The sequence below is a fragment of the Mustelus asterias genome, chromosome 8 (assembly GCF_964213995.1).
Source record: "Mustelus asterias chromosome 8, sMusAst1.hap1.1, whole genome shotgun sequence".
Lineage (NCBI taxonomy): Eukaryota > Metazoa > Chordata > Chondrichthyes > Carcharhiniformes > Triakidae > Mustelus > Mustelus asterias.
The window spans coordinates 79,918,921-79,943,721 of NC_135808.1; the positions used below are offsets into that span (position 1 = coordinate 79,918,921).

The 24,801-nt window shown below is 42.0% G+C and overlaps 1 protein-coding gene across 1 annotated transcript in view; it reads left to right on the plus strand.

Annotated features, from left to right (window-relative positions):
* The first annotated feature begins 1,826 nt into the window (after positions 1-1,826).
* The window catches only part of lamc1 (laminin, gamma 1), a 251,907-nt gene continuing 228,932 nt past the window's right edge, over positions 1,827-24,801 (plus strand). Inside the window, exon 1 of the mRNA XM_078218326.1 lies at positions 1,827-2,350. Within this exon, the coding sequence (XP_078074452.1) occupies positions 1,924-2,350 (427 nt within the window). The 5' untranslated portion in view covers positions 1,827-1,923. The remainder of the gene's footprint in view (positions 2,351-24,801) is intronic.

Below are 24,801 nucleotides of genomic sequence, written 5' to 3' on the forward strand. Positions count from 1 at the left end.
TAGGAAGTTCAAAGCCGTTGTTTTCTGTTCCCCAGCCACCAACTCCATCCCTCTCCCTGGAAACTGAATGAGGCTGAACCAAGGAGTTCACAATTTTGGTATCTTATTTGACCCCAACACCAAATATTCAAACAAAAACAGAAAATGCTGGAAAATCTCAGCAGGTCTGACAGCATCTGTGGGGAGAGAATAGAGCCAATGTTTTGAGTCTAGATGGCCCTTCGTCAGAGCCCATCAGGTTCTAGTGTATTTTGGCTTTTAACCAAATACCCAAACCCATTTCTAAGACTACCTATATCCACCCTGTAACACTATCTCACTCCACTCTTTCTGCTCAATTGCCCCATGTTTGTTTTTATACCTCTATACTTGACTATTCAACTCAACTCTTCTGCCGCCTCTGTGCTGTCAGACTGCTTGTCCAATATCCAGTCTTGGATGAGCCACAATTTCCTCCACTGAAACATTGAGAAGACTGATGACATTGTCACAGGCTCCCACCACAAACTTGGAATCCTTGCAACAGATTCCATCCCTGTGTCTGACCATTACCTCAGATTGAAGATTACTGTTCACAGGCTTTGAGCCCTATTTGACCCCAAGCTGATCTTCTGACCACATATGCGTTCCTTTACATTGACCTTCACTTCTTTTTCTATAAAATTATCTGCTTCTACTTCTGCTTAAGCCCAAATATTGAAACCCTCATCCATACTTTTGCCACTTCCAGACATGCCTATTTCAATGTCATACTAGCCATCTTCTATGCTCTGTAGACATCAACATATACAAATCTATGTTGCTTATATCCTGTTCTCTGTCAACACTAACTCGTCCATTATCTTGCTGACCTACATTGGCTCTCAGTAACCTATTGCCCCATATGTAAAATACTTATTGTATATTGAAATCCTTTCATGGCTTTCCTTGCCCTAGTTCTGGAACCTCTTCTAAACCTACAAACCTCCAGAACTATCCATACCACCAATATTAACCTCTTGAGCATCCCCTCCCTTTGCCCACCACTGGTGACCATCCCATAAACTATTGAGACCCTATGGTCTGGAATTTCCTTCCAAAACCCCTTCATTTTTCTGTCTTCCTTTAAGATCTTTCTTAAAATCTACCTTTTTAACCAAGCTTCTAGTCACGTCTGCTGGCCAGCAACTTCTTTGTCTGACTATATCTCCGCGAACTACCTAGCGGCATTTCTACTATACAGCTACTACATTAATGCGCATTCTTGTTAGAATGCGATCTCCAAACGGCAGTAAAAATCTCAATATCACATGAAATAAAAGCACAATTTGATACTTTCAATGATTTATTCTTGGCGATATTTCGAATTCCCTCCTATAACGGAAATCGAGAAAATTCAGAGTAAAGGGGAGCTTAAAGATGTTGCAAAGTGCTTCAACTTTGCAGCAGTTAGGTAATGTAAAACAGGACAATAGGGCATGTAATCATAAACTTTTTTTGCAAACCCACTCCACCACCCGTTATTCAATTGCTCCTTAAGATGAGAGAAATCATTGCAACGGCCCAAATCGATAAGTAATCAGCGGTAAGGAGAGACTGAGGGGCGGCGGGGGCAACCAAACCGCGGCAGCTTGATTAAAAAAAAATCGATGGAGCATTATTTTCTGAGCAGTGTGCAACTCTGACAAATCAAAGCAGTGCTGGTGTCAAGCCACTTATAACAATAGGCGGAGGAATACGGTTAGAGAAAGTTGAGTGGGGTGCTTGGTCATTGAATTGACAGTTTAGTATGAGTGCAATCTCTGCTCCCCCTCTGTGTATGGGCGGAAGTGGTCAGACTTTGGGAGTGCGGTGTTACTGATCCACTCCTTGGTCCCAGATTGCACTGCGAGGGTGTGGAGCCTGTGCCTTTTTGCTTGGAGTGTGTGTTGTGTGCGAGTTGTGATGGCGCTGGGAGGACCTGGAGCTCGGAAGAAAGGTGCAGCGGCGGCCGCGGGCAGCCTGGGCTGGAGCCTGCGGCTGGTTCTGTTCGGCTGCCTACTCTGGCAGTGCCTGGCAGCCATGGACGAATGCTACGACGGGAGCTCGCGGGCTCAGCGCTGCATGCCCGAATTCGTCAACGCCGCCTTCAACGTGACCGTGGTGGCCAGCAACACTTGTGGTTTCCCCCCAGAAGAGTACTGCGTGCAGACCGGAGTGACCGGGGTCACCAAGTCCTGCCACATCTGCGACTCCAGCGACCCCCGGCTCCAGCACGGCGCCGGCTACCTGACCGACTACAATAACCAAGCCGATACTACTTGGTGGCAAAGTCAGACGATGCTCGCTGGGATCCAGTACCCCAACTCTATCAGCCTGACTTTGCACTTGGGTGAGTGAGCTTTAAAAAGTTACCCCCAAAACTTTCAGGTGGCCACCAATCTTCAGTTTAAATGTAGCTTGTGTGAAAGATGGGTCAGAGTCCTGCAGCTGACTTTTTGTAACAACTTCCAGTCGTTTCCTCCATAGGTGTGTGGGTTTTACATTATTCAAGCAGGGGTTTGAAGATGCGTTGGATACTGTACAGTGTAGTTCCCAGTCAAACAGCAGCGATCATCGAGAACGTGTGCACCCTCCAAGCCCTCAGTCCATGTCGAGGTGGAAAGGCAAGGGGGTCTTATATAAGCGCTGCATTTAGAAAAGCATCAAAATACAATCTCACTTGATTTTTAGTGATCTAAAACTTGCAATACCGATTATCGGGGTTAAACTTTGAAGCGAATAAAGAGATGGGGAGGAGTCGGTCTTGTGTAGTTTCTGGATAGTTTAAAAGACCCAACATGTGTTGGACTACCACCCTTTCCCGATCTTCCGAGTAACCACACTCTACCATACACTTGGGCCGAGATACCTTCCCTTTTCCGACCAGTTGAGCGAGTGGAGTTGGCTTTGGTGCCTGGATGATACATTTTAATCAAGCTGGCGTTTAAATGCGCTCGAGCAAAAGAAGCAACTTTGGAGTCAGCTCTAACCTCAGTTAACATCTGCATGAATTATTCAAATGTTTTCCCTGTCTGTGTGTTTTTATTCCCTTCCTACTCCAAGATGGCGCAGTTTGTGAACTCCATTAGGCAGTTAGCTTTGGATGGGAAGCAGGGGGAATTACCGAGTGGGACGGGAGGGAGAGGTCGCTGGCATTTTATTCCAGGGAGTGCCACCAGTGGATCGCGCTCCGCACTTAGTGAGGAGGACACTAAACGGAGGGAGTAATATGGGGGGGGGGCGGGCGGGCAGGCGGAGAGAACTGCCTCAATAAAACAGAAACTACATTTCGGGTTACTGCAGATTTACTTTGCTCGCAATGTTAGAAATCGATGGGCATGACCTCCCGGGATTTCCTTTCTCACGCTGGTGGTCGCACACTTTCCCAAGACCCATCCCCCTTTGCTATGATCTTAGATTGGATTTGACAGTTCCTTTGCATTGCCTTCCATTCTGTTCAAAGCGCTTGCTGTGAATTTCTACTGAACTTCGTTTTCCTTGCTGTTTTACGAGGAACGCTTAAATCGGGACGAGTTTGGCTGTTGCAAAAATCTGCGCTGCCGACATAACTTTTTTTTACGTTGATCACTGAAACACTGAGAAGCCGAGAGTGTTGTGTTTTGAGCAATGTATTCAGATTTCGAGTAAGGTGGGATGTGTTAAAGGAGATAATTACCTGATAAGTACACATTGTAGGCTCACAGGAAGCTGGCTTCTTTCAGGCAGTGGTTATTCTACTGTCTGCAATTCTCTTTTTTTTAACCCTGTGATGGTACAGCAAATGACTTCTATTTAGGACGTTCAATCATGAATCATTGGCTGCCTAAATTAGCAGAACTTTAGATCAAGATAACCCTACCGTGTACTGTAACATCTAAATATACATTTTATCGGGGTAGGATAACGAAGTAATGTCATGTAGCTCGCTCAGGAGTTGTTGCATTCAATTATTTTTAAAATTAACTTTGTAATCCTATTGTCACTAATGCAGTTATTTTAAAAGTGGGTCTCTCCTATCTCTGTTTGTGATGTTTCTTAAACTTTTGCCTTAGTTTTCACATTGATCCTTGATCGTCTTTTGGTGCACTTATTTGAAAGTAAATGCTGCTTAGTTCCTGTCTATTTCTGCTTAATCTATCAGGAGTTCACCAAATGTTTTGGTAGTGTGAGGCAAACAACTGCTTTGCCAAACGTAGCTTGCATGTTACTCTAGGTGGCAAGTATCTAATCTGGACGAGATGACCCAGTTCTTGGAAGAGAAAAACTGGAAATAAAAGTCAAATGGGATGTCAAGTCACTTGCATCTCACTTTAGTGACTGGATGTAGAGCAACTAATACTGGATTGAGCAGGGAGTAAATTTGCTATTACAACACAGAAGAAGGAAAATGACAGTGAGATAGTATTGAAGTTGAAGAAATCCTTATTGCTTAGAAAACTGGTTTTAAGAAATGTTGAGATAAGGTTATGCTTGAACTGTTGACAATTAACCAAAAGAGAAAATGCTGGAAAATCTCAGGTCTGACAGCATCTGTAAGAAGAGAAAAGAGCTGACGTTTCGAGTCCAGATGACCCTTTGTCAAAACGGTTAGTTAAATAACAGCTTTGACAAAGGATCATCTGGACTCGAAACGTCAGCTCTTTTCTCTCCTTACAGATGCTGCCAGACCGGCTGAGATTTTCCAGCATTTTCTCTCTTGGTTTCAGATTCCATCATCTGCAGTAATTTGCTTTTATCCAGTGCTGATAATTGAACTTGATTATGTGGTTCAATGTTAAATTATGTATTCATTTGGGTGGTACTGACTAATTACAATATTTTGCTGAGAAAAAAATAAATTTAGGTTGCCTGTTGTAGATAAATTATTGGAGTTGGTGTCATTACCTTGAAGTCAACGATGTGAATCTTTTTGGAGGACAATCACTCCCATGGGTATTTGGCTTTACATTGGGCCTTTAAATCTTGCAGTTCCTGGCACGGCCTTGGGTAAATCGGCATTCCCAATGTCAGCGCAGTGTCCTTCCAGCCAGTTGGCCAAATCTTATTTGAACATCCTCCCACCTAGCCTGCCAAACCTAGCCTGCCAAACCTAGCCTGCCAAACCTAGCCTGCCAAACCTAGCCCTTGCTGTTGGTGGCATAGCAGCAATCCTAAAATTTATCAATTATTTTCTGGTTAGTTAAATGACAGCTGATTTACTGGGTGGCTGATGGTTGATAAATGAGTTGCTTATTCTGCATAAACATAGATGTAAGTTAGTAAAAGTAACTTAGAATATGTCTGGAAAATCAAGATCTCCTTCAGGTTCTATAAACTTTGTTTGGCTTACCCTTTATTACAACAGTCAAGTTATAGAAGATTCGAGAAATGTCAGTTCTTCAGCATTCAGTTGTTGCAGTTTGTAAATTTAAAGCGCTTAATTTCTTTTACCTGCAGGTACAATAATGAAATATTTACAGAAGTTGCTCTTTTAAGTATGGCACTAACAAGGCGTTGTCTTTTCATTCGAGCAGTTTTAGACAGGTAGTGCACTATTAGATAAGATGTGTGTGGAGCGCTTCCTTGTAAAATCCAGTTTGGAGCTCTGTTGGAAGTCAGGGTTGTTCCCTTGAATTTATTATCTGAAAATTGATTTACTTCATTATGTGGCTGTCTTTATGACACTGATACAAATTCATGCATTTCTTATTTTTTGTCAAGGATTGTAGGTTCTTTGGTAAACACTGGAATTTCCCTTGTAACCAAAGTTCTGTATTTATTAAACTTTTATTTGTAAATAATTTTTGTTTATAATGGACTTTATCATTGCTTGAGGCAAGAATAGATTGGAAATATCCAGGAATTAGGAAATGATTTTGGATTCTCTCTGCAATGGGACTATTCTTCAACTAGGCTAAATTCATTTTGATTTGTTTACTACAAGCTGTATGATCAAAATTTCATAATAGTGTACATTGCTATCAAGTTCTAGTTAATAAACATTTTCTTGCTGACAGTTTGTGAAGCACAGTAACAATAACGGATATATATATATATAATATATATATATTGCCTTTTAACATAAAACATCCAGACTCCCAAAGCAACTGCTGTACTGGAAATTTAGTTGCTGCAGGAGACATCCACAAGGATAGTGGAAGTGCCTTAGGCATGTCCTCGAAGCATCCCTGCCAACTCATGGAAGTGCTTGGCTGGTAAACAATCAAAATGGTGAAGGCTCATCCGGAAAGGTGCTGAATATATTGAAAGATTTTGTCAAGAACAAAATCTGACAAAGGGTCATTCAGACTCAACGTTGGTTCTATTCTCTCTCCACAGATGCTGTCAGACCTGCTGAGATTTTCCAGCTTTTACTGCTTTTGTCAAGAACATTGCAGTTTCTCCCTGTCTACTCCATCCTGACCCATCATGATTTTGAACAGTTCTATTCACTCGTCTGTCAAGCTGCTCTCTTCTTAGGAAAATAGCCTCAGCTTATCCATTCTGTCCATCTAAAGTGTCTCATCCTTGGAAACATGCTTGTGATTCTTTCCTGCACCCTCTCCAATGCCTTCATATTCTTCTTGAGTGTGGAGCCTGAAATTGAACATAATACTCCAGTTGAGATGAAAGTGTCTTATTACAGCTCACCATAACTTCCTTGCTTTTGTACTTCGTGCCTCTGTTTAAAAAGCCCAGGATCCCGTATACTACTTCAACCCATTTTCACAATTTGCCCTGCCATCTTCAACAATTTGTGCATATAGACCTCTCTACTGCACACCCTTTATATTTATTTAATATTGCCTCTCCCCATTCTTGCAATCAAAATGAAATGCTTCATACTTCTCTGTATTCAATTTCATATGTACACACCCTTTACACCAGTCTGACTGTATTCTTGAAGTCTATCACTATCCTCAGCACAGTTCACAATACTTCCAAGTTTTGTGTTATGTGCTGATTTTGAAATTGTGCCCTGAATGATCAAATCTAGGTCACTAATATAGATCAAGAAAAACAATAGTTATAATATTCAGCTCCTAGGGAAATCCCACAATGAACTATCCACCAGTCTGAAAAATAACTCTCCCACTTCTGTTTTCTGTCACTTGGGCAACTTTTAATCCAAGCTGAAACCTTCAGCTGATGAATCAGTACTGGCATCTACCTGGCAATGTGGAAAATTGCCCAGATATGTCCTGTACACAAAAAACAGGACAAATCCAACCCAGCCAATTAGCATCTCATCAGAAAAATGATGGAAGGGGTCATCAACAGTGCTATCAAGCAGCACTGACTCAGCCTCAGCAATAACCTGCTCATGGATGCTCAGTTTGTGTTCTGCCAGGGCCACTTAGTTTCTGACCTCATTATAATTTTGGTTCAAACATGGACAAAGGAGTTGAATGCCAGAGGTGAGGTGAGAGTGACTGCCCTTGATATCAAGGCAGCATTTGACCGAGTGCGGCATCAAATGCCCTAGCAAAACTGGGAATCGGGGAGAACTCTGCTGTTTGGAGTCATACCTGGCACAAAGGGAAATGGTTATGGTTGTTTGAGGTCAACATCTCAGTTCCAGGGTATCACTGTGGGGATTCCTCAGGGTAGTGTCCTAGGCCCAGCCATCTTCAGCTGCTTCATCATGACCTTCCTTCCATCTTAAGGTCAGAAGTGGAATGTTTGCTGATGACTGCACAAATGTTCAGCCCCATTGTGACTCCTCAAATGTTGAAGCAGTTCATGTCCAATTGCAGTATGATCTGGACAATATCCAGGCTTGGGCTTATAAGTGGCAAGTAATATTCACACCTCTCATGCCAGGCAATGACCATTTCCAACAAGAGAGAATCTAATAACTATCATCCCTTGACATTCAATAGCATTGCCATCGCTGAATCCCACACAGTCAACATCCTGGGTGTTACCATTGACCAAAAACTGAACTGGACTACCCATGTAAATACTGTAAACGACCAGACCAGGTCAAAGGCTAGGAACCCTGGCTATCTCCAGACTTGACAACTCTAATGCATGCCTGGCCAGTTGCCCACATTGTACCCTCTAAGGCCATCTAAAACTCTGCTGCCTACATCCAGACTCCATTGTCCCTTCCACCAATCACTCCTATGCTCCGTGACCTATCTTGGTTTCCAGTTAAGCAACGTCTCAATTTTGAAATTTACATCCTTGTTTACAAACTGCTCCATGACTGTGCCCCTCCCTAACTCTTATCACCTCCAGGTCTACGTTTTTCCAATATATCTGTGCTTCTCTAATTCTTGGATTTTAACTGCTCCACTATTTGTGGCTGCACCTTCAATTGTAAAGGCTCCAAGCTCTGGAATGCTAACCCTACACATCTCTGTCTCTCGAATACATTTTCCCACTTGTTCGACACTCCTTAAAACATAACTCTCTAAATGAGTCTCCAGACTCCTCCAACGAAGCCTGTCCACCATCGACAAGGCAGGAATGTGATGGAATACTCTCCACTTGCTGGGATGAGTGCAGTTCCAACAGCATTCAAGAAGTTTGACACCATCCTGAACAAAGCAGCCTGCTTGATTGAAACCCCATCCACAAACATTCAATCCTTCCACCACCGATGAACAGTGGCAGTGTGTACCATCTACAAGATGCGCTGCAGGAATTCAAAAGTTACTAACTATAATGCCTTTCCTTCACTATCTCTGGATCAAAATTCTGGAACGTGGAAAATTTCCACAGGTGGGAGAACCTTCTTTTCAGAAGACAATTACACTTTAGGGTGAACAGGATAACTCTACTTCTAACAGAGTCAATTTGCACATATATTTGGTTATTTGGAGAGAGAAGGAAATGCAAGGGAAAGAAAGAAGAGTTGTATTTGCTGGTTGCCCTTTTATGTTCGCTGGCAGCATGCATTCCCAGTTATAACATATTGAGTTCTCTCAGGACAGCCAAAAGGCTCCAAGGGCACGTGCTGACCAGTTCGGTGGATGTATCCTAAGTGACCCTGTTTTCTACAAGAAAAATTACAACAATGTTTAATTTTAAAATCCTAAATGTTTAATGAGCACGATGTATACATATTAGAATTACTGCCCATAGGCAGGTTATGGTTCAAACCAATTAAGTTATGGTTTGTGGGAATTCTGTAATTGAGGGTTGCTACTAGGTAAGTGATTATTGTTGCTTCCAGGTAATTGTATAAGTCCAACTTTAACCAGAGCTGGAGTGGAAGAATATCACTTTAATTCCATTTCGATACATAAGTTCTCTTAGGCAGTATCTTCGTCCTTTGGACCAATGCCACATAGATATTTGGTATGTAGATGGTACACACTGCCACAACTTCAATTTATCTGGCACCTTTATCAAAATAAAACATCCCAAGGCCCTTCACAAAGACATTATAAACAAAATATACTGAGCCAGGATATTTTAGGGCATATAATCAAACATGACCAAAGAGGTATGTTTTAAGGAGTGCCTTATAAGTGGGAAAATGTGTTCGAGAGGCAGAAATGTGTAGGGTTAGCATTCCAGAGCTTGGAGCCTTTACAATTGAGGCGCAACCACAAATAGTGGAGCAGTTAAAATCCAAGAATTAGAGGACCACAGATATATTGGAAAAACGTAGACCTGGAGGTGATGAGAGTTAGGGAGGAGCACAGTCATGGAGCAGTTTGTAAACAAGGATGTAAATTTCAAAATTGAGACGTTGCTCAAGTGGAAACCAAGATACGTCACTGAGCATAGGAATGATTGGTGAAAGGGACAATGGAATAAGAATGTAGGCAGCAGAGTTTTAGATGGCTTTAGAGGGTAGAATGTGGGCAGTTGGCCAGGCATGCATTAGAGTAGTCAAGTCTGGAGATAGCAATGGCATGGATAAGGGTTTAATAAAAACAGAAAATGCTGAAAATAGTGAGCAGGTCAGACAACATCAGTGGAGAGAGACGCAGTTAATTTTTAGGTCAGAACAATCTTCCTTCAGAGTTTTGCCTCTGTATTCCAGGTTGCATACTAGATAAAGAGGAACAGCTGCCTTCTGCACACTCCCATCAATGTTTATCTTCTGACGATCATGGTTTGCTGTTTTTGGTGACCAATCTGGGCTTCATAAGTTTTTTGTGCCATTCCTTCTAACATTAAGGGGGGTTTGAGTTTAAGAGCCGTGGGGTAATGCTGCAACTGTGCAGGACTTTGGTGAGACCACATTTGGAATATTGTGTGCAGTTCTGGTCACCTCACTATAAGAAGGATGTGGAAGCATTGGAGAGAGTGCAGAGGAGATTTACCAGGATGCTGCCTGGTTTGGAGAGTAGATCTTGTAAGGAAAAGTTGAGGGAGCTAGGGCTTTTCTCTTTAGAGCGGAGGAGGATGAGAAGTGACTTAATAGAGGTTTATAAGATGATAAGGGGATAGATAGAGTGGACGTTCAGAGACTATTTCCTCAGGTGAATGTAGCTGTTACTAGGGGGCATAACTATAAGGTTCATGGTGGGAGATGTAGGAGGGATGTCCGAGGTAGGTTCTTTACTCAGAGTGGTTGGGGTGTGGAATGGACTGCCTGCTGTGATAGTGGAGTCAGACACTTTAGGAACTTTCAAGCGGTTATTGGATAGGCACATGGAACACACCAGAATGATAGGGAGTGGGATAGCTTGATCTTGGTTTCGGACAAAGCTCCGCACAACATCGAGGGCCGAAGTGCCTGTACTGTGCTGTACTGTTCTTTGTTCTATAACTTGCTTTAGATTCCAATAAGGCAAGTGTTCCCCCCTCTCTTGAAGCACGCTGCTTTGGAGAATAGCCTGTAAGTGGCAGAGGAAGACGAGGTAGGTAACTCAACATGCACCTCATGACTGCGTGTCTTTCAGTCACATATGGATTTGAACCATTCTTTCTTCCTTGAATTTAAAAAAGAATCCTTGCAGGTAAAGCAAGTTCTCACTTGAAATTGTACTCGTGTTCCTGAGAATTGCAACTTTAAGTGAAACAACTTGCAAGTGTTGAACTTGCAGGGGCCCTGGCAGACATATTTAAAATGTCAGTATTCACGGGGGAGCTGCCGGATGATTGGAGGGTGGTTCACATTGTTCCGTTGTTTAAAAAAGGTTCCAAAAGAAATCTGGGAAATTATAGGCCAGTAAGTTTGACGTCGGTGGTGGGCAAGTTATTGAAAGATGTGGTAAGGGATAGGATCTACAAATATTTGGATAGACAGGGACTTATTAGGGAGAGTCAACATGGCTTTGTGCGTGGTAGGTCATGTTTGACCAATCTATTAGAGTTTTTTGAGGAGGTTACCAGGGAAGGCGGTGGATGTTGTCTACCTGGATTTCAGCAAGGCCTTTGACAAGGTCCCTCATAGGAGGTTAGTTAGGAAGGTTCAGTCGCTAGGTATACATGGGGAGGTAGTAAATTGGATTAGACACTGGCTCAATGGAAGAAGCCAGAGAGTGGTTGTGGAGGATTGCTTCTCTGAGTGGAGGCCTGTGACTAGTGGTGTGCCGCAGGGATCAGTGTTGGGTCCATTGTTGTTTGTCATCTATATCAATGATCTGGATGATAATGTGGTAAATTGGATCTGCGAGTTTGCTGATGATACTAAGATTGGAGGTGTAGTGGACAGTGAGGAAGGTTTTCAAAGCTTGCAGAGGGATTTGGACCAGCTAGGAAAATGGGCTGAAAAATGGCAAATGCAATTTAACGCAGACAAGTGTGAGGTATTGAACTTTGGAAGGACAAACCAAAGAAGAACGTACAGGGTAAATGGTAGGACTCTGAAGAGTGCAGTTGAACAGAGGGATCTGGGAATACAGGTACAGAATTCCCTAAAAGTGACGTCACAGGTGGATAGGGTCGTAAAGAGCACCTTTGGTACATTGGCCTTTATAAATCGGAGTATCGATATAAAAGTTGGAGTGTTATGGTAATGTTATATAAGGTAAGAAATCTCACAACACCAGGTTAAAGTCCAACAGGTTTATTTGGTAGCAAATACCATAAGCTTTCAGAGTACTGCACCTTTGTCAGATGGAGTGGAAATGTGCTCTCAAACAGTGCAAACAGACAATATCAAGTTGCAGAATACTGATTAGAATGCGAATCCTACAGCCAGCCAGGTCTTAAAGGTACAGACAATGTGGGTCATTGTCTGTACCTTTAAGACCTGGCTGGCTGTAGGATTCGCATTCTAATCAGTATTCTGCAACTTGATATTGTCTGTTTGCACTGTTTGAGAGCACATTTCCACTCCATCTGACGAAGGAGCAGTGCTCCGAAAGCTTATGGTATTTGCTACCAAATAAACCTGTTGGACTTTAACCTGGTGTTGTGAGACTTCTTACCGTGTTCACCCCAGTCCAACGCCGGCATCTCCACATCAAGGTTATATAAGGCATTGGTGAGGCCGAATTTAGAGTATTGTGTACAGTTTTGGTCACCTAGTTACAGGAAGGATGTAAATAAGGTTGAAAGAGTGCAGAGAAGGTTCACAAGGATGTTGCCGGGACTTGAGAAGCTGAGTCACAGAGAGAGATTGAATAGGTTGGGACTTTATTCCCTGGAGCGTAGAAGAATGAGGGGAGATTTGATAGAGGTGTACAAGATTTTGATGGGTATAGATAGTGAATGCAAGCAGGCTTTTTCCACTGAGGCTAGGGGAGAAAAAAAACCAGAGTGCATGGGTTAAGGGTGAAAGGAGAAAAGTTTAAAGGGGGGGCTTCTTCACGCAGAGTGGTGGCAGTGTGCAATGAGCTACCGGATAAAGTGGTCACTTTTAACATTTAAGAAAAACTTGGACGGGTTCATGGATGAGAGGGGTGTGGAAGGATATGGTCCAAGTGCAGGTCAGTGGGACTAGGCAAAAAATGGTTTGGCACAGACAAGAAGGACCAAAAGGCCTGTTCCTGAGCTGTAATTTTCTCTGGTTCTATTAATGGAATTGATCTAGCCCTTGCCTTCTGTAGGTGGGAACAGGGGCTGGGTTTTTAGTTCCCACTGAGTACAGGAATGAAAGCAGGTATGGAGGCATGGAATTTTACAGAGCCGGTCTGCATGCTGGTTCACTGGCCAGAATTCTTCAGCCTCGCCTGCAGCTGGGATTCTCTGGTCCCACTATGGTGAATGAAGATTTGGCTGAGCTCCAAGTTCTCTATTCTCAGTGGCAGTGGTGGCGGGGCATACGGCATCAGAGGATCCCAGCCGCTGATGCTATCTCGCCACTAGGCCATCTCTCTGGCGGTGAAATAGGATGGGGGTTGGGGGGTGGTGGTGGGCAGCAAGGCTATATCTCCTTGCAAGCAGTCAATTGACCCACATTAAAGGATTTTCGAGTTGGTCTCCACCTCTAATTTTCCAATCAGCTTCCAAAGCCTGACCACCATCATTATTTGGAAGGCAAGTCTCCCCTCTCGCCATTAATTGGCTACTCAAGGGAAAATCATAATTGAGTGATTGTCTCCGACATGGCATTTGAACCTTACAGCAGAGTCTGGAAGCTTGCAGAGAAAATGCTATCCCAGGAGTTGCTACCTACAAGGTGCAATGATCAATTGCTTCAATCAGCAAGGCTTGGGTAGGAGTGATGTAAAAGAGAGGCAGGGAGTTGGAACATTGCTCTTGGATGAGAGTGCTCCACTGTGAACTAGGGAGTCGGGTTGAAATAGTGCCATCGTGAATTGTTTTGCAGGATGGTAGGGAAGAAGAGCAGCAAAATGAATGGAACAGGGAGAAAAAGACCAGACTGAATTACTTAAGATTCAGTAGTATGTGTGGAGAGGGTGGTAGAAAGTTGTTAACACAAGTTAGGAATGTTAAAATAGAATGTACAAATAGATGAGATTTAGATGAATTAAAGTGCCTTCATGAACTTTTCTGCAGTGTTGAATGTGGGCAAATGGCAGTCAAGGTGGCTTAAGGCAAGGAAAAATCTGGTTGGTCTACTGAAAAATCCAAATGAAATTGTATTTAAAAAGTCAAATATGAATTGAAACCTGAGCTCAGTGATTAATAATCCAGTGAAGCATGTCCTGTACCTCTCGCCGCTGTTCTATCTTGATATATATGAAGCTTAAAAATGGTGTTTGGCTACTGATAAGTTTAGCTCAACATAGGGGGACAAATTTGATGAAATAGGATAAATGCTGGGGGGTTGCAAAAGAAAACCCCAAACTCTTCATGTGGAGACTGTGGACCAAAAATGTCTTGCTTTTTGTTGTAAATGTAGTGTGCAATTTAGCTTTTGACTCATGCCAACTTAAAGTTTTCTCATGGCATGAAAGGAGGCCATTTCAGTGTTACTCCCTTGTGGTCTAATTTTTTTTGTGATTCCATAGGTATTATAATTAGTCAGACTTTGGACTTTGTGTAAATGATTTTGAAATTTGAGCACTTCTCCTTTTATACAGAAACCCAACCTGAAATGGGGAACTTTAACACTTACCTCTTTAGAATGGGAAAATCATTTTGGAACTACTTTATGCTGATATGTTTTGGGAAATGTTTCCACATCCACCAATTATAAAAATCTTGATCCAAAGAAAGATTCTAAATTTCACTTTTAACTGATTGCTCTATTTCTAGATTGTAGACGATAAGGAAAGACAAATTTGCATGTATATAGTGTTTTTCATGATCACTGGCTGTCTCAAAGTGCTTTACTGCCAATGATGTACTTTTTGGAAGTGTAGTAACATTCTAATGTAGGACATGTGCAGCCAATTTGTGCTCAGCCATTTCCTACCAACAACTATGTGATTATGAAAAGAGAATCTGTTTTTTGTGAAGTTGATTTGAGGGATAAGTTCTCTAGGACACTGGGGATAACTCGTTTGCTATTCTTTGAAATAATGCCATGTGATCTTGTACGTTCACTGGAGTAGGCAGCTGGAGCCTTGGTTTAACGTCTCATCCAAAGAACCGCACCTATCACGGTGGAGTGCTTCCTTGTTTTTCTGTTCAAACCTTCAAGTACTACCTAAAATTTTTTAATGTGTACAGAGTAAGCTGTTTCAGAAAATTTTGAAAATGTCTTCTTGCTGCAAGATGTTAAATGGAAGTGCGAGAAAGGAATGTTCAAGCTCGGTACTATAGAATTGGCAATCTCCAGTCTGTTTCCCTTTGCGCCTGCATACGTGAGTTAACTGATTAAATTGTTCACATCAAATTAATCTGATTTTTTTTTTTCTTTCCCTGCTTAAGAAGCAAATTAATATTGTGGGGGAGTTGTTATTTAGTTTGGGAGAGAACATTGGTCTGGCAAAGCATTTGGTGCATAGTTCAAATCCTTGGATGCAAAGTGGTCAGAAGAAGTTGTGAATTTGAGAGATTGGAACTTTTTTTTGGTTCCTTGCTGAAATGATGCTTGTTTTATTGATATAAATTGCCATGGGTGGGATGATACCTATCCTCTGAGATAATATACCAATGTGCAGTCCCATGATCCAGTTGGAGAATACCACAACGCTTTGGGGAAAAGAAAGCAAGCGCTTAGCACTTGAAGTTGGGTCGAAAGTGAAGTATTTCACTAACCTGCCATCTTGGAATACAATTAATTAGATTCTGAGATCGTGCTGTGATGTGGAGGATTATGTTCTCTCTTCATGACTGGACAATGCATAGATATCTCTTGGATCAGTTTGATCAAATTTCCACTGATGCATTCAATTTTCTTTCTATGAGCCAGTAAAATATGCTTATTTTCCCTCAAGTTTGGAAAAGGTCTGAAATTCTAATTTGGTTGCCATATTCAGGGTCATAGGTGCACATCACATCTGGAAAAGATCAGATTTCAGCTAGAAAAACAAAGAGACTGCAATTGAACTTTCTTCAGAAAGACTTGAATCATCTTGGGTATTGCTGTAAGGACAATATTCTTACTGTAGCAAATCTTAGTCTTTTGTTCCATCGTTAGGTTAGGTATGGGGTAAGGACAGCTTTCTGTTGCGTTCCCATTGCAAAGATTAAAGTCCATCAAAAACTGATTTAGGTTTACATGTGAAGAGTGTAAACATGTAAACATGTGTTTACCTGGGAAGAGTCCATTTGATCTATTCTGTGTCTCTGAATAGGCAACCCACCTATTTCCATTCGTCTAACTCCTGTAAGCCTGCATAGTCTTTCATTTCAAATACCAACCTAACCTTTTAATGTTTGAATTGAACCTGCCTCCACCACACACTCAGGCCGTGCATTCAGGATCCTAATCACTCACTGTGTGAAAATGTTTTCCTCCTATCACTATTGCTTTTGTACTAATTATTTTAAATCTCTGTCCTCTTGTTCTCAATCCTTTCATGAATGGAAACAGTTTCTCCCTAACTACTCTGTCCAGGTCCCCCAAATCAAATCTCCTTTTGACCTTTTCTCTAAAGAAAGCAGTCCTAACTTCAATCTATCTTTATAACTCAAGTTCCTCAGCCCAGGAACCTGTCTTGTGAATCTCTTCTGCACTCCAATGCTTTCACATTCTTCCTAAAAGTACAGTACCCAGAACTGGATGCAATACTCCAGCAGAGGCTGAACTTGTGACTTGTACAAGTTCAACATAATCTCTTTGCTCTTGTACTCAATTCCTCTATTAATAAAGCTCAAAATACTGTTTGCCTTATTAATTGCTGTCTCAACCTATCCTTTCCTGTTTGAGAACAGAGACCACTCCATCTGACGAAGGAGCAGCACGCTCCGAAAGCTTATGGTATTTGCTACCAAATAAACCTGTTGGACTTTAACCTGGTGTTGTGAGACTTCTTACTGTGCTTACCCCAGTCCAACGCCGGCATCTCCACATCATGTCAACCTATCCTGCCAACTTCAATGATTTGTGCACATTAAAAACCATATCCACCTGTCTGCTCCTGCACCCCCTATTTGTCTCTCCATGGTCTGGAATGGGGGGGTGGGGGTGAGTTAATAGGTTGTAATGAACAAAGCATCGTAGCTGTGAGGGACAGCTCGGTGGATAGGATATTGGTATGTAGATAGGCTGGAAAATTGGGCGGGGATCCTGGATTCAGGATTCAATCCTGGACCGGGGAGCGGCGCGGGCTTGGAGGGCCGAAGGGCCTGTTCCTGTGCTGTATTGTTCTTTGTTGTTCTCTTTGTTCGTTCTACCAAAATAAATCACTTCACATTTCTGTGCATTGGACCTCATCTGCAACCTGTCTACCCATTCCACCAACTTGTCTATGTGCTTTTTGAAGTTCTACACTGTCCTCACAGTTCACAATACTTAGTTTTGTATTATATTCAAACTTTGAATTTGTGCCTTGTACACCATCTATCTGGAAAAGCAAGGGCCCCAACACAGACCCCCGAGAAACTCCACTGCAAACCTTCCTCCAGCCTGAAAAGCATGAATTTTCGTGTTTTCTACCACTCAGCCAATTCCGTATTTCGCCAACATTTCGAGTTTAATAACTCTTCGTCAGAGCAGAGAGAATCAACAGAGGTTTAAACTATTGAGGTGGAGGGGGGGCTGGAACTAGACAAAGGGAATGTAAACGATGATACAGAAGCTGAGAAGGTGCTGAGAGTGTCCATTAAGTGATCAGAATGTGAGAATGGCAGAACAGAGGTACAGATTGTGAAAGAACTGCCTGAGGAATGTGGCAGTTGCACTGAGGGTGGGAGGGTGGCTGTGAACAGAAAGCAGGCTGGAATGGAGAAGTGGAAAAATAGAAGTGAGAAAGAAGGATGATAAAATGGATGGATGAAATGAAATGGAAATGGGGTGAAGGTGGAGGAGAGAGTTCATCCTCTGAAGTTGTTGAACTCAGTGTTCAGTCCAGAAGGCTGTAATGTGCCCAATCGGAAGACGAGGTGCTGTTCCTCCAGTTTGCGTTGGGGTTCGCTAGCACACTGCGAAAGGCCAAGGATGGACATGTGGATAGGAGAGCAGGATGGTGTGTTGAAGTGGCAAGTGACAGGAAGGTCTGGGTCCTGCTTGTGGACAGATTGAAGGTGTTCAGCAAAGCAGTCACCCAAGCCACTTTACAGCATTGGGAGCAGCGAATGCAATAGACCAGATTGAAGGAGGTGCATGTGAAGTGTTACTTCACCTGAAAGGGGTGTTAGGACCTGGGATGGTGAACAGGAAGAAGGTAAAGGGGTAGGTGTTGCACCTTCTACGATTGTATGGGAAGGTGCCGTGGGCAGAGGGTGAGGTGTTGTGTGTGATGGAGAAGTGGACCAGGGTGTCCCAGAGAGAGAGCGGACCCTGTGGAGTGCTGACTGGGGTGGGGCGATAAGGGGAGGATGTATTGGGTAGTGGCATTATGTTGGAGTTGGTGGAAATGATGGAGGATGATCCTTTGAATGTGGAGACTGGTGGGGTGAAAAGTGAGGACAAAGAAGACCCTATCCTGGTTCTGGGAGGGAGGGGTGTACTGAGAGCAGTGGTCCGGGGTGGGTTTGGACGCGGTTGAGAGCCCTGTCAACCACAGTGGGTGGAACACCACAATTGAGGAAGAAGGAAGACATATTAGCAGCGCTATTTTGGAAAAAGGCATAATCAGAACTGATGTGGCAGAGAGGAAGGAACTGAGAGAATAGAATGGAGTCCTTGCAGGATGTGGAGTGTGAAGAGCTGTCGTCAAGGTAGTGTGGGAGTCGTTGGGCTTGTAATGGATACTAGTAAACAGTTTATCACCAGAAATGGAGACTGAGGGGTCAAGGAAGGGAAGAGTGTCAGAAATGGACCATGTGAAGGTGATAGAGGAAATTGGAAGCAAAATTGATAAAATTTTTCCAGGTGCAGACAAGAGTATGAAGTGGCACTGAAATAGTCATTGATGTACTGATGAAGAAGTTGTGGGAGGGGGACGGAGTCGGACTGGAACAGAGAATGCTCCACATAACCCATAAAGAGACAGGCGCAAATGGGACCCATGTGGGTGCCCATAGCCTCCCCTTTTATTTGGAAGAAGTGAGATGAGTTGAAGGAGAAATTGTTGAGTGAGAGAACCAGTTCAACCAGACGGAGGAGAGTGGTGGTGGATGGGGATTGTTCAGATTATTTAGCTATACTCTTAATGCAAAAACAACTATTTAAGGGTTAACTGAATGTGATGATGAGTCAGATCAGTGATGCTCATGATCTCCAAGTAATTATGGATTATCCTTCAATTTTTAAAAAAAAAATTGCTGTTTTCTTTCCCTTTCTGAATTTATCTTAGTTTTTAGAGACCCAATTTTCTTCCCACCCCACTTCAAAAATAAGACCCAAGCAACGCAACTTGGCAAAATGTTGCTTTAATTATTCATAGTAAGAAGTCTCACAACACCAGGTTAAAGTCCAACAGGTTTATTTGGTAGCAAATACCATAAGCTTTCGGAGCAATGCATTGCTCCGAAAGCTTATGGTATTTGCTACCAAATAAACCTGTTGGACTTTAACCTGGTGTTGTGAGACTTCTTACTGTGCTTAACCCAGTCCAACGCCGGCATCTCCACATCTTAATTATTCATAGCAGTATACTAACTTAGGCCATTACTCTAGTTCTTATTTTGGAATACCATTTTTGGTCAATAAACATTTCTGTACTTATTAATGCCTGAGCTTATGTGTTGTGGTGGAAAAGGAGGATGTCTGTGTGACATCCATGGGCAGGAAAATGTTGTGAAGGATAGGAAAGGTCTGTACTCAAGGTTGAGTATGATGTAATGCTTTCAATATGATTGTGGCATTGTTTTAGGATTTTATCAGAATAGCACAGCACTTCCGAAAGGACGGAGAAGTTTTAATTCAGGAAATATGCTGTGACCTGTTCGATTGTAATTTAAATACTTTTAAAATTTAAGAATTGATTTCCATTTGACAGTTATGGGAAATATTTGAATTTACAATTAGACTTTGTGCTGAATACTCACCAAGCACAGTTTTATTGTGGGGAAAACAGCATGAGCATTTATCTCTCTCTCTCTCTCTCTCTCAAAATACATATTCCAAAAGCTCACTATTATAGCCTCTTTAGTGTATGGCAGCTGTGCCATGGAGTAAAGTGAGTTGAGTTAATTTCCAGCATAGTATTTTATTACCTTGACCATACTGTGGTAGAGGGTGGCAATGTTTCTTCTTTGAGATAGCAAGGTTCATCGTGCGGGACCTTAACTGAAAAGAGATATAAATTGGGAAGCATTGAATGTGATGCCAAGCTTATGTTTTAAAAGTTTGAAGATAGAGGAAAAAATATCAAAGGAATTCTATGGAATAGTTTGGGAATCCTGGGAACATGCAAGTTGAAGCTAGAGACTCTGCAACCACTCTTATTTTCAACTCGGCTGGGGTCAAGGGAGGTGTGCTGGATAATGTATTTCATGTGTATCAAGGTCAAAGGAGGAGGGGGTGGAGCAGTGATTATAGTAATTGACAAGAAAGACTGTGATGGTAGTGGCCAGGGAAGGAAGATTAGAAGCAACAGGTGAGAGGAAAGTTGTTTCTCAGATGGCAAACCGTTTCTAATAACTTGTTCAGGAATTTGAGAATTGCTTGAAGAGCCTCTCCAGATATAGGACTAGTACTGATGGTTTTTATTAGTCTTGAGAATGGAGTTTTGCTGGCTGCCTGTTTCCATTTAAGGCCTAAGGTGAGAGGGAGACGAGGAATGTCGACGTCTAAAGGACCATGTGTGAAGCCATCAAAAGTAAGAGCAATTAGCTGAACTTGAAAAATCATTAGTAATTTTTTTATTTTATTGGCTCATTTAAGGCTGTAGGGCAGCTCAAGATGTTGTCCTTCTCTGCCTGTTTGTAGCCTTTGATGTGGTTGACCCAGACCATCATCCTCCAACATCTCTCCATTGTTGTCCAGCTGGGTGGGGTTGTTCTTAGCTGGTTCTATTCTTACCTATCTGATCATAGACAGAGAATCACTTGCAATGGCTTTTCTTCCTGCTTCTGCACTGCTACCTCTGATGACCCCAAGAAACTATCCCTGGCCCATTCCTATTTTCCATCTGCACGCTGCCTTTGGCACCACCCTCCGAAAGAACAGTTTTTATGTATGCTGACGACATCCAATTCTACCTCATCACCTCTTTCCCCCATTATTGCTGCATTATCAGATTGAGATGAACAGAAATTTCCTCCATTTAAATAAGATTGAAACCATTTGTTTTTGGACCCACTCCAACCTCCATTCCCTTGCTACTAACTCCACCCCTCTCCCCGGTTTAAAAAAAATTAGATTGAACCAGTCTGAGTTCTGTGTTCAGTTCTGAGATGAGCTCCTAAACTCACTTTTGCCATGACCTAAGATCGTTTAATTCCACCTCTGTAATATCACCTGACTTGGCTCCTGGCTCAGTTCATCTACTGCCTAACCCTTCAGTTGTGCCTTTTGTTATCTTCAGGTTTGACTATTGGTCTTCTACATTCGACCCTCTAAGTTTGAGGTAATCCAAAACTCTGCAACCCATGTCTTAACTTTCAGTAAGTCCTGTGCCCTTGTCATCCCTGTGTTTGCTGCTCTATGTAAGCTCCTGGTCAAGCAATGTGTTGATTTTAAAATTCTCATCCTTGTTTTCAAATCCCTCCGTGCCCTCACCCCTCACTATCTCTGAAATTTGCTCCAGCACCACAACTCTCCGAGGTAACTGAGTTCATCTAATTATGATCTCTTGAACATCTCCAATTTTAATTGCTGTAACATCGGCCGTGCCTTCGGTTGCCAAAGCCCCAAGATCTGGAATACCGTTCCTAACCTTGCTTTCCTCCTTTAAGACTCTCCTTTAAAATCAATCTCATTGAGTAAGCTTTTAGTCATCTGTCATAACATCTTCTTGGGTGACTTGGACATTTTATTATATTAGAAGTGTTATCTAAATATAAGCTGTTGTTGCAGTACACTGTGGGAAGTGAAGATGGTTGAGGGTTAGAAAAAATACCCCTAATGTGTTCTTTCAAATATTATATCCAGTGGTCAAATAATAAAGGGTTGGCAGCTGACTCCCTTGTCTACCTTTTTTGAGGCATAGTGGATTGGTGTGTTAGTCACAACCCAGTGAAATCATGAGAAAAGCTCCCCACCCCTGGCAGGGCTGGGGAGGGGATCATTGCCAGGCCATACTGATATTTCGATCATCTTCCAAGTTAAAATATGGAAAATAAGACATATCCACAAATTGATTTCAGGCAATCGCTGGAGAGATCAAGAGGTGGTGGAGAGGTAGAGTTGGGTGTCATCTCTGTACGAGTAGATACTGGCCCCCGTGTCAGTCGGAGAAGTTGCTGAGGGCAGCATGCAGGTGAGGAGGTTGGGGGGGGGGGGAAACAAAGGATGGATCCTTGGGGTCTTGGGAGAGAACTTTTTAGGTGGGAAGAGAAGCCATAGCTGAAGGTGGTCTTCCATATTCAGATTTACAGAGAGAGTAGTGCCATGAAGGTGGACAGTGGATGAGAAATACTCTTGAGTGTATATAATTAACCGTGTCCAATGTTGCATTGAAGTGAAGGGGGAATGAAACAGCATTGTTATCATCACCTTATGTCTGCAGTTTGATTAGCGCCATTCCAGTGCTATCATACAAGCAGAAGCCAGATTGGAATGATCAGAAAGGAATTTTGGAAGAGATAGTTGCCCAGTTGGGAGGAACAACCTTGTAAAAGGAAGGGAGGATGCAGGTGGGACTTAAATTGATGAAAATATTTGAGGAAAGTGTGATAATTCTTTGTAGTTTTGAAGGAAAAAAGAACAGAGCATGTGAAGGAACCATTGATCATATTGATTGGCAGGAAGTGAGGTTGAGTGACTGGAGGAAGGGGGAAATCAAGAATTAGAAAAACATCCTAACAATTTGGAGTAGGCAAGAGGGCAGCTGGAGGTGGATGGTGAAATTGCAGAGATGGAAATTCGGGGCTAGAGTGGGTGGAAAACTGGAGGCTGGTGGGCAATTGCTAAGCAATGTAGAGGAAGCAGCCAATACATAGACAGTCTCGAACTTAGTGATAAAGAAATCCATGAGGCCCACTAACCCAAAGGATAAAGTTATTAATTTTCTATCCTATTCTAAACCCAGCAATCTTTATGAAGAGGAAATTGTTTGCTGCCAGCGCTAATCGGTCCAATTGTTATTTGCTTTTTCTACCAATTCTCCCCGATAGTATGAATGATAAATTGCTTGTAGTTTTCTAATGCATTTTTCTATTCCAGTAAATTTAGGAGTTGTTGATGAATTACAGGCTGAGGGGAGAGAGATAGATACCAAAAGCATTTTAGTCTTGTAATTGAGGGAGAAGTGGCGTGTATTTTCAGGACAACTTCTGGAATTAAGCCATTTTGTCCACCTTCTCCAAAACCTAAAATAGATCTGTAGCCCTTATTCTTTTATTCTCTTCCCCTTTGTGCATCACCACTTGTGTGTATTCCAAAAGTAGTTAATTGACTGTGAGGCTACCTTGGGACATTCTGACTAGTTAAACCTACAATGTAAATTCAAGTTTTTATCTAGGTTGGTGTCTGGATATGTGATTCTTGCCTGGTTCACTGGATGCTTTAAAAAAACAACTAAATATAAGAGCACTGAAGATTTTGTTAAATCTATATGTCCCACTCCAGGAGAAACTAAATCATAAGTTATTTGAGTAGGAGACTATGTTGTGGCCTTTCCTCTTGGCTTTTGCCATTTCTTTGTTCTTTGACATGTTCCATCTAATTGATAAAACAGTTTCACCAACAGGTGGGAAAACTCTGAATGCTCATGGATGTTTTTCAGCAAGGATATGCTGCCTGAACTTAGCACTTCTAACTCCTTTATTGTTGGATGATACTATCTGTTCCTGTACCGATTTTGGTGATGGTAAATCAAGACTGTTGCAGTGATAATTATGGGCATAAAAATGCTGGATCAGAATGAATGAAAATATATGTGCTAGAATCTCTGTATATCTAAGGCTTAACTTCTAAGCTGTTTCACAGAGTGGAAATCCTGCTCTTTTTACTTAAATATACGTGCAACCCTTTTTGACCCTGCTAAAAAAAATCAAGTCTTAACATGGTAGGAGTTGAAACGACAGTTTGTATTTTAGGCTGGCTCATTGATTTGAAGCAGAAAAATCAAGTTTTCCAAATGTTTCTATTTGAGGTGATCCTTTAAAACTGCTCTTTTTCCAATAAGTGTTACATGTGTATTGTGACTTTTTTCTGTAGTACCTCTACCCTCTTGGGAAAAGTTCTTGTGAAAGAAAAGATCATGTTTATTGAGCTGATATAGCTTTTAAAGAAATGTCCAAAGCAGGTCTTATCTTGTATGCCTTGCAACTCTATATAAGGTATTTTTGCTGTTGAACTGAATTCCTGAGCACTTCACTGTCCTTGAAAGGAGGTTTGATTTCTTCAATTATACAGACTAAGAACATGGTGCACATGTGAACTGCAGCCTGGGAGTTAGAAAATCTGAATGTAGTATGGAGAAAATACTTAACTAAAGCAAAGTGGTTCAGATCCCATATTTGATTCAAATACATAGTAAAAGCTTTATACATGTGTACTTAAAATAGAGCTTTATGTTTAATTCTTTTTTGATCTTTTTTTAAGAGTGTGCTTGGTAACTCTTGATGAAACCATACTTTTATTTTTTTTTTAAAGTCAAAAATTCTGGGAATGCTTTGTTTTCTAGCAAGGTCAGTTTGCTGTTGCATGCTTTGAATGCATGCCTCTAGGCATCCCTATTGCACAACGGGCTTAATTGTGTCAGTTCCCAGCAGGAAGCATGGCAAGAAATCACCCCTATTTCATCTCTTTACTGTTATGGCCACTGTTAGCAGCTAGGTATCATTTGTGGTAGGATTGCCCTATTCCAGTGAACCAAGCAAGCAGCTTTACTAATAGGC